This window comes from Nanorana parkeri, unplaced genomic scaffold, assembly GCF_000935625.1.
Source record: "Nanorana parkeri isolate BGI_ZX_2015 unplaced genomic scaffold, ASM93562v1 scaffold1833, whole genome shotgun sequence".
NCBI lineage: Eukaryota > Metazoa > Chordata > Amphibia > Anura > Dicroglossidae > Nanorana > Nanorana parkeri.
In genome coordinates, this window is record NW_017308101.1 from 153,946 (window position 1) to 164,597 (window position 10,652).

The 10,652-nt window shown below is 46.0% G+C and overlaps 1 protein-coding gene across 1 annotated transcript in view; it reads right to left on the reverse strand.

Annotated features, from left to right (window-relative positions):
* EFR3B (EFR3 homolog B) overlaps positions 1-10,652 on the reverse strand; it is a 122,600-nt gene that overhangs the window by 20,012 nt on the left and 91,936 nt on the right. The window contains exons 11-16 of the mRNA XM_018571766.1: positions 8,605-8,716; positions 8,062-8,113; positions 4,676-4,848; positions 1,909-1,984; positions 1,043-1,204; positions 543-674 (exon numbers count right to left, since the gene is read on the reverse strand). Coding sequence (XP_018427268.1) covers positions 543-674; positions 1,043-1,204; positions 1,909-1,984; positions 4,676-4,848; positions 8,062-8,113; positions 8,605-8,716 — 707 coding nt within the window. The remainder of the gene's footprint in view (positions 1-542; positions 675-1,042; positions 1,205-1,908; positions 1,985-4,675; positions 4,849-8,061; positions 8,114-8,604; positions 8,717-10,652) is intronic.

A 10,652-nucleotide genomic window follows, 5' to 3' on the forward strand; every position in this document is an offset into this window, starting at 1 on the left:
GCGCGCAGCGTGTGTGGAGCCGTGAACAGGGCCAACCAATCGGAAGCCGATTAATCGATGATTGAAAAAGTTGACAACTTTTTCAATAATCGATTATAATCAATTATGTCGATTAGTTGTTGCAACCCTAGCTCCCACCATCCCTGAGCTGAGTTCCTGGGTCTGTACACCTGCTGTGCCCATTATGAGGGGCTCCCACCATCCCTGAGCTGAGTTCCTGGGTCTGTACACCCGCTGTGCCCATTATGATGAGCTCCCACCATCCCTGAGCTGAGTTCCTGGGTCTGTACACCCGCTGTGCCCATTATGAGGAGCTCCCAGCATCCCTGAGCTGAGTTCCTGGGTCTGTACACCTTCTGGGCCCATTATGAAGGGTTCCCTCCATCCCTCCCAGATTTTGTTTCATATTATGGGGAATGTAAAATGATTTGCAAGAACACCAAAAACACCCATGTGGACAGGAACAGAGACAGAGGTGGCACTTAGTAAGAAACAGTTACTGTCAATGTAATAAAAAAAAAAGAACCAGTCTGGCATCTGACCTCATGAATGTGTTGGCAGAAGGCGGGCACTGTGGTGAGCTGGCTGATCAGGTTCAGATAAGCAGCGCAGAGGGCGTGCAGGGCACAGCGATTGTACCCTGGAAGGTTATCCTCGTTATTTAGGGCCAAGTCCTGCAATAAAAAAACAATCGAGTCTCAGTTACATCGCAATGACAGCCATTGATTATTCCAAAGTGGTATTTGGTAGATACCAGGTGACCAATGGCATGGTGTTTGTCATGTGACCAGCACTGGATGAGTTTGGAATTAGAGGATAAAGGTACAAAGTTCATATCTATCTTCTGCATAGTAATTATATGATACAAAATTAGTTTTTTTTCCTTGTAGAGTTTAATGAAGGTGTTATCATATCCTTATCAAACACATCAAAGCAATTTGATACTTTTTATGTCACCATACATACTCCATACATCTTCATATTCATGAAATGCATCAAAGTCATCAGATACGTCGGGTACTTACACCACACTTCGTATTACCTGCACAGCGAGCAGCAGTCGGACCAGATCCACCACCACTTCCTCATTGGCCAGCTCAATACTGATCATGACAAGTAATGCGTACAGAGCTTCATAGTGGGCCTGGACATTGCTGGGGTCATTACAGCTCAGGTAGATGTGCTGGTATAGCTGCTGGGAATGCTGGGAGGAAAGAGACAGCAAAAGGTGCTGTGTGAGGGGAACAGTCCGCATGGCAAATCACAGCATTGTAATCATTCTTCCTAATTAATTGCATACGTTCGTTATTATGTAAAAAAAAAGTCTGGAGTCTGGTACCCTGAAGGTAGGTGGTCTCATTCTATGGCTTCTTCACACCAATACGAGAATGTATTGTAGGCATATGTACAATGGTTTGTTAATTGCACCCTAATGCCCATATACCTTGTACTATAGTGCACCACAACACATCGAGAGCTGTATATGGGGGGCGCGGGGGCAGCTATAATACCACTTTTGGCCTCTGCCCTCTTTGCTTAGCCATTCACAAAGCACAACCTGTGATGACGCTGCAGCCAGCACCACAACATAAATGGTGTCTGCCATAGACACCTCTCGATGTGGCTGGGAGCCAGAAGTTCATTCTGGTGCATAAAAGGCAGAAAATATTAAGGTGCGGGAAAGTACAAAAAGGTGCCCAGAGTTGGGTTACAGTAAAACAGGGAAAGACAAACCCAGCACTCCAACTGTTTTTGAACTACAAGTCTCATGAGGCATTGCAAGACTGACAGTTGCCGGCCTTAGTTCTAGTGGAAGACATAATGGGATTTGTAGTTTCACCGCAGCTGGAGTGCCGAGCTAGACCACGTCTGCAGTATAGTAATAGACAATTTTAAAAACAAACATACCTTCTTCATGAACAGCGTATCCGGTCTGGAACACTTGTCCACCTTCAGCTTCAGAACAGAGATATCTGGGACTGTACTACAAAGACATTGGAAGCAGAGTCAGTTGTGTCTCTCCGGAACTCACCGGTAACATCATGTTCTCTGGGTAGGTCAATCAGTTTAAGCACGACTAGAGTGAACTCAACAATCACCCTATACAATCCCATCCAATGGGCACTCAACAATCACCCTACACGATCCCATCCCATGGGCAGTCAACAATCATCCTACATGATTCCATCCCATGTGCACGCAACAATCACCCTACACGATCCCATCCCATGGGCAGTCAACAATCATCCTACATGATCCCATCCCATGGGCACGCAACAATCACCCTACACGATCCCATCCCATGGGCACTCAACAATCACCCTACATGATCCCATCCCATGTGCACGCAACAATCACCCTACACGATCCCATCCCATGGGCACTCAACAATCATCCTACACAATCCCATCCCATGGGCACTCAACAATCACTCTTCACAATGCCATCACATATACACTCAACAATCACCCTACACGATCCCATCCCATGTTCACGCAACAATCACCCTACATGATCCCATCCCATAGGCACTCAACAATCATCCTACACGATCCCATCCCATGGGCAGTCAACAATCATCCTACACGATTCCATCCCATGGGCACTCAACAATCATCCTACATGATTCCATCCCATGGGCAGTCAACAATCATCCTACATGATTCCATCCCATGTGCACGCAACAATCACCCTACGCGATTCCATCCCATGGGCACTCAACAATCACCCTACACGATTCCATCCCATGGGCAGTCAACAATCATCCTACATGATTCCATCCCATGTGCACGCAACAATCACCCTACACGATCCCATCCCATGGGCACTCAACAATCATCCTACACGATTCCATCCCATGGGCACTCAACAATCACCCTACACGATTCCATCCCATGGGCACTCAACAATCACCCTACACGATTCCATCCCATGGGCAGTCAACAATCATCCTACATGATTCCATCCCATGTGAACGCAACAATCACCCTACACGATCCCATCCCACGGGCACTCAACAATCATCCTACATGATTCCATCCCATGGGCACTCAACAATCATCCTACATGATTTCATCCCATGGGCACTCAACAATCATCCTACACGATCCCATCCCATGGGCAGTCAACAATCATCCTACACGATTCCATCCCATGGGCACTCAACAATCATCCTACATGATTCCATCCCATGGGCAGTCAACAATCATCCTACATGATTCCATCCCATGTGCACGCAACAATCACCCTACGCGATTCCATCCCATGGGCACTCAACAATCATCTTACATGATCCCATCCCATGGGCACTCAACAATCACCCTACACGATCCCATCCCATGGGCACTCAAAAATCACCCTACATGATCCCATCCCATGGGCACTCAACAATCATCCTACACAATTCCATCACATCGGCAGTCAACAATCACCCTACACGATCCCATCCCATGGGCACTCAACAATCATCCTACATGATTCCATCCCATGGGCACTCAACAATCACCCTACACAATCCCATCCCATGGGCACTCAACAATCACTCTTCACAATGCCATCACATATACACTCAACAATCACCCTACACGATCCCATCACATGGGCACTCAACAACCAGTATTATGTAACATAGAGTTAAAAGGTAAGGAGTATGTAATAAAGAGAGCAGAGGTCAGGAGTATGTAATACACAGCATGGAGGTCAGTAGTATGTAACGCAGAACACAGAGGTCAGTAGTATGTAACGCAGACTTCAGTAACAATTTTCGAAGAGTTTAGGGCTCAGTAGTAAGTAACACTGAGTGCGGAGGTCAGTAGGCTGTAGCACATAGTGCAGGGGTCTGTATTATGTAATGCAGAGTGCAGAGGTCAGTAACAAGTACACAATGCAGTGGTCAGTAGCAAGAGGCACACAGTAATGCAGAGTTCAATCATCATTAGCAAAGAATTTAGGGCTCAATACTAGGTGGCACTGAGTGCAGAAGCCAGTAGTATGTAATGCAGAGTACAAAGGACAGTAGTAAGTAATGCTGAGTACAGAAGTCAGTGGTACGTAATGCAGAGTTCAATATTATATAACAAAAAGTTAAGAGGTCAAGTGTATGTAACTAAGAGTTCAGTAACAATTAGCTAAGAGTTTAGGGCTCAATAGTAAGTAACACTGAGTGCAGAAGTCAGTAGAATGTAGCACAGAGTGTAGGGCTCAATAGCAAGAAATGCAGAGTGCAGAGGCCAGCAGCAAGAGACACACAGTGCAGGGGTCAGCAGTAAGTAACAGACTTCAGAGTATAGTAGTATGTAAGGCAGAGGTCAGTAATATGTAACAAAGTGCAGGGGTCAGTAGTAAGTAACAGAGTTCAGAGTATAGTAGTATGTAAGGCAGAGAGCAGTGGTCAGTAATATGTAACAGAGTGCAGGGGTCTGTAGTAAGTAAAGCAGAGCCTAGGGTTTCCCTGGGCTCTGATCTGAGGTCTGAGAAGCGACAGGCGGGGAGCTGGTGGTACGGTAGGGTCACAATCTACCATCACATGACCACGATCGACAGTGACCCCCTTGTTTAAAGAATAACTGTATTTAAAGTGCCTTTAAGCCATCAGGGGGGTTAGGCAAAGGGGACAAAGGTGAATTATAAACACAGATGAAATATCAGCATAACATTTAGTAGAAGGTTGCGGTACCTGATAGTGGAAAACTTGCGCCTGTTCCCATGGCGGTCCATCAGTGAGACGAGAATCTCCAGCACAAACAGTCGGAGTTCAGCGTCGTCCATCAAAGCGGAGGAGAGCAGCGGGTCAAGGAAAGAGCTGGGTAATGCGGTCAGCATGTTGTTACACTGGAAGCCCATGGACACCTTTCATTATCAGGAGGAGACAAAGCAATCAGCACAGAGTAATAGAAATAAGCAATACACAAATGGCAGTCATCTGTAGGAAGCAATTAGAAAATATGATTACTGACCACAGTAATCTGAGATGTCATTCATTGCCGGATATAATGCTTTTTGGAATTGCTTTAAAGGAGAATTATGAGGCGAGTGATTTTCACTCATCCTCATAGTTAGAGCCGACCTGTGACAATTAAACTGTCACACGTCGGCTCAGTAGATCGGGAAGTGAGTGAACACATACCGGCGCTCGCTCACTTCTCGATCCTGTGCCGGCAGAGAGCCGTGACAAGGGAAGGACTGGATTCCCCCCTCCCCTGTCCGATCCTCCAGCGCTGACTGGCGGAACGGACGGGGGAGGGGGCGGGTACAGCTGGTTCTGCCTCTAGATAGGCAGAGCCAGCTGTCACTCACGCAGCTGGGTGGATCCAGACATAATTGTCGGGATCCGTTCCGGCTGCGGCGTCTCAGTATACCGCGAGCTGTAGCTTAGGGTGACGGGAGGACGCTAGTTTGTGTCCTCCCGTTACCCTTAGGAGAACTATGGGGAAAAGCCCTGACCCCATAGTTCTCCTTTAAAGGACAATTTCACCTTTAGGGAAGTGGTCGTTTAGAGTTTACTTAATTAGTGTAACCCATTCGCTGAATGGCCGCTGTGCCGAGCAATCAACTCAGAGCAGAGGGGAAGTCGCTCAGTACAGCAGCAGTTCAGGACCCGGACGTTCACTGTAGAGCACTGTAGTAGTGCCGATCACTACAGAGTTTTACAGGATCACTGTGTCCCTGCCAGGGATAAAGTATATATACTTACAGTGGGCCAAGCTGGACCAATGTAAGTATACTGTATGTACATATTGTAGCAGGGTGGCTGTGAAATCAGCCAAAGTAGCAGGAAAAGTGATTGACGGGATATATGTCTCTCCACAGATTCTTAGGTTTGTAATCTAAGGTAATGCCAGCAAAGAGTCCATGGTAAAGAAAGCTAGATCTTTACCCTATGTTAGTAAAACCCGATCTGGGGCTGGTTTTACTGGGAGTCTGATAGAGCTCTGGGAGGGACAGACTCCCAATTTCCGTGGACCACATTTTGAGTGTTTCTCCCTAGGTCCTGATTAAGGCAGCTGGACCCTAGCTGTGTGTAGAGGGAGAGAGAGTGAGTCTCAGTGGATGAGGAGACTTTGTACTGGTTGCGGCTAGTGATGGGCTCGGGCGTGTTCGCAGCTCCACGTGCCGAGCCCGCCAGGAAGCCGACAGCGCCAATCACAGGTACTGAGATATTTTCCCGGTCTCTGCAGCTGCGGACCGGGATAATGTCTCAGTACCTGTGATTGGCGCTGCACGCTGTCAGCTTCCTGGCGGGCTCGGCACGCCCGAGCCCATCACTAGTTGCAGCAAGATTGGAGAGGACCTGTTAGTGTTATAGAGGATACACTTACCATGTTTCCCCAAAAATAAGACACTATCTTGTATTTTTTTGGCAAAAAAAAAACACACTAGGTCCTATTTTCGGGGTAGGTCTTATTTTTTTTTTAAATGTACAACAATCCAAAGTTAGTCCAAAATGGCAAAGTTAAGAATAGGGTGATCAGGGCAATCAGGGGTGCCGTACCTTTCCAAGAGCAATTTGGTAACCAGAATGAGCGAAACGCGCTTTCACTATCGATTCCTCACAGGCGGGTTGCATTTGGTATCACTCCACCTGTGACAGGAGTCGGCGCTATAGAGGAAGCATCGGCTTATGCGGCTCTGCTCCCTCCGCTGCCGCCTCGCCTCCTCTAGCGCTGGCTTCCTTGGCACCGCTGATTCTCTCCCGCCTCCCCGCGGCTCTTCCAAGTTCCCCCTTATGCCACCACCGGCCCTGGGAATGGTCACAACTAGGTCTTATTTTCGGGGTAGGTCTTATATTTTAGCAATTCCCCAAAATAGTACTAGGTCTTATTTTCGGGGTAGGTCTTATTTTCGGGGGAAACACGGTATCTAAGGATTTTGTTTTGCAGAGGACACGCTGGCCTTTAACCCCTTCGTGACGGGAGACGTACACTGTAAGTCATGTCACGAAGAGCCTATATGACTGGCCAGGTACACTGTACGTGACGAGTTATATCAGGCTTTGTAATGCTGGTAACAGCTGATTCTCAGCGGTTACCAGTCATTAATGAATGCCTCAGTATTGAGGCATTCATTAATGAAATAATTAAGCTTTTTGTAAAAGCTTCTTCCTTTCAGTAATGAAAGAATGAAGCCGTTACATTCAATTACGGGACCGCTATTAGCAATCCCGTATTTGTCAGCTGAAAGTCACTCACCTCTCTGCTATTTGTTTTGACAGCTCCATAGCCCAATGTTTAGACACATTTCACTAAAGAGATACAAGAGATACAATGTATCTCTTTTGAGTTAAATGTATCAGTTCTGATCGTCTAGGCACGATCAAAGAGCTTCAAGTGAGATCTGAATCTGACTAAAGTCAGGATCAGTCTTTAAGGTTATTATTAGCTGTTCCTAATTTTGGAGCAGCCTAATAATAGCCAAAAATTTAAAAAAAGTTAATTTATCAAGCAGTCATAGTGACTGCTTGATATAAACTGACCAAAAAAAAATACTTCCTCATTTTTTTATTTTATTCAAACTAAGTGAGGCATTGGGTACACATGTTTGATATAATTATATAGCCCTATCTGTCCTCTAAAAAACAATATATAATATGTGTGGGTACATTTAGTAAGAAAGTATATTACTGACGTGGAAGAATCACACAGCAAAAATGTAAAAAGTGTGTCCGTCATTTATGAACAGAAACCGAAAACTAGCTCAGTCATGAAGGGGTTAACCAAGGACTTTGCTGGATAAAGGACACAGTAAGGCTCAGTGGAGCAGAACTTTATTTTCCGTCCTGTTATGGCAAGATGCTGTTACCTTTTGTTTGATATTGTCACTGGGAATAAAGCTGTGACTTTTGTTTGATACTTGTCCGTTTGGCCTTGCCTTTGAGACCGATTCCCTACAATATTTATACCTGGAGTTCGGCTTTAAGTGCCACTCGCAATGCAGTGATTGGCTGATAATACTAACGGCCCATTTAGCAAAGCTTGTTCAACTCTAAATGATCAAAATGGTCAGACGAAAAAAAAAAAAAACCCCTGACATATACTACACATCAATGTAACGTATGATGAGTACCTGAAGAAGTGACTTCAGCAGCATGACCTGGATGAGACGATTTCTGTGTTCTCTGTGGAAGGAAAATACATAAATGGCTTTAATATTTTGTTTTTTTTTTATCCTTGAATGAATTTCTTCCCACCTACCACATGTGGCCCTTTGGTACTCTCTGTGTGGCCCATTGCAGACCCCTGCTAGTCAGTAGTGGCTATGATGACAGAGATCTGTAGCAATTTAGGTTGCATGTCCCCAGTCTCTGACTATCTCCTGTAGTTTGTCTTCAGTTTTGTCAATGGTCTCTGATCGTCCCCCCTAGTAGGTCTGAAGTCCTTGGCAGTCTTTTGTCATATACTGAATATGATTCGCATCCCTCTGGAACTCTCACTAGCCACAGTCAAGGCCCCCTAGATCTTATAAGTTGACAACCAATGGCGTAGACCACCCAAGGCCCTTCTGACACACACTAATGACACATTGGCTCAGAAGCTAGTTTATGTTTTTGTATGTTTTTGTAAAAAATAGAAAAGTCGTTTAGAATAGAGAAGCGGACTCCAATCTTACCCTGTTCTTCCAGTCTCCATACCGTGATGCATTGAAGGAAGTGGCACTTTTCCCATGATAAACAGCATGACCTCCGACCTTTGGTAAGTGGGCAGTGTGCTGGCAAACGAACCTGCAAAACAACACAGGACTTGCAGACGATGCTTGCTCACTATGTCACATACACTTTGCTTTTCCAAGTCTAAATTCTAAGTGGTGATGCTCAGAGCGTAAAAATCCTCTGGGAAAGGAACGACGGGAGAACCCTTAGGCCCCGTTCACACTGAGCGATTTATCGCGCAATTTTTGCAGCGATATCGCTCATATTTCCACGCGATAGCGCTCTATGTAGCTTCTCTAATCCATTTCAATGGAGCTGTTCACATCTCGCCGCTCAATATCGCTTGTAGCGCGTCGCTCCTACATGACTCTTTTTTCTGCGGATTTCGAGCGATTTTGCTCCTGATTGCATACAGCCCAATAGGAAAAAGTTGCACGACAAGTCGCACAATATCACACATATAAAGTCTCGCGATTTTCATGTCGCTCAGTGTGAATGGGGCCTTAAGGTGCAGTATTGGATTTTTGTAGATGAAAAAAAAAATTAGGTATAGGTAATAGAAATAAACTGGTTTAACCATAAGCGTAAGGTATAATGAAACTTCATGAGGTGCTTGTGTAGTATTATTATTATTATACAGGATTTATAGAGCACCCACAGTTTGCGCAGCGCTGTACAATATAAGGAAGACATTACAGTTACAATACAATTCAAGACAAGATGGTAAGGACAAGACAAGAGGGCTTACAATCTAAAAGGGAGGGGCCAGTGATACATGAGGAGGGAGCTGTGTGGGGATGAATTGTCTGAGAATGTGAAGGTTCAGTGGTTAGGTTGAGGTGGGATAGGCTTCCCTGAAGAGATGAGTCTTAAGGGATCGCCTAAAGGCAGTCAGAGTGGGAGACAGACGGACAGGTTGGGGTAAAGAGTTCCAGAGGATGGGAGAGACTCTACAGAAGTCCTGGAGGCGAGTATGGGAGGAGCTGACGAGAGAGCTGGAAAGCAGGAGGTCTAGGGATGAGCGGAGGGGATGGTTAGGGTGATACTTTGAGACAAGGTTTGAGATATAACCGTGGTGTAGAATATGTCTGTTTGCCATGCAAAGGAGGTCAAGGTTGCTCTCCATGCTCAGGGAAGCCCAATCCTAGGTCCACCCAGAGAACGTCAGGGTGAACTTGGAAAAAAGCCTGGAAGTTTCTCATGCAGCAAAGATGGCCGTTTAGGGGGATTCCTTCTTGAGTATCTTCAGAATCCACCGAATGGGTGTCTCTGCTACATGAGAAACCTCTGTGCTTTCCTCTACCGGTATCAAGCTTGCTTTGCCAGTCTGTGTCCTGTCAGATCTAATGATGATCAGAGATGGAAATGTGGCTGAAATGTAACCGCAGCTTACAGAGAACAGAACAGCTTCCTAAAGCAGCCGTCCAGGAAGAACCATTATATGATAACATACCCACAGAGCCTCAGGTCCTCAGCTTGCATTCTGAAGCCCTTCAAGAACTTTGTGAAACTTTTATTTTCAACTAAAGATGTATTTTAAAGATCATCATCCATTAAACTTTTCCTTAGGGATGCACAAATATCTGTAACGGTGCCGATACGTTTTTTTTTTTTTTTTTGAGTATTGGTACTTGTGAAAATGCCCCCCCGATACTAAGCGCCTATACCTGCGCCTTCAATTTTTAAAACACAGGCGCCTGCCATAAGGTTCCACGCTTGCTGGGGACCTCATGGCAGCCTTCTAGGGACCTGGCAGCACTGCTTACAGCACCGGCAGCACATCTTCTCCTGCTATTTCCTGTGGATCTCCACCATCCGCCTCTGAGCCCCGTAGTGAGAAGCCGCACAGCCACGAGAGCCCTCACAGCTCACCTGAGAGCCCACACATCCCACCTGAGAGCCCACACATCCCACCTGAGAGCCCACACAGCTCACCTGAGAGCCCACACATCCCACCTGAGAGCTCACACAGCCCACCTGAGAGCCCACACAGCCCACCTGAGAGCCC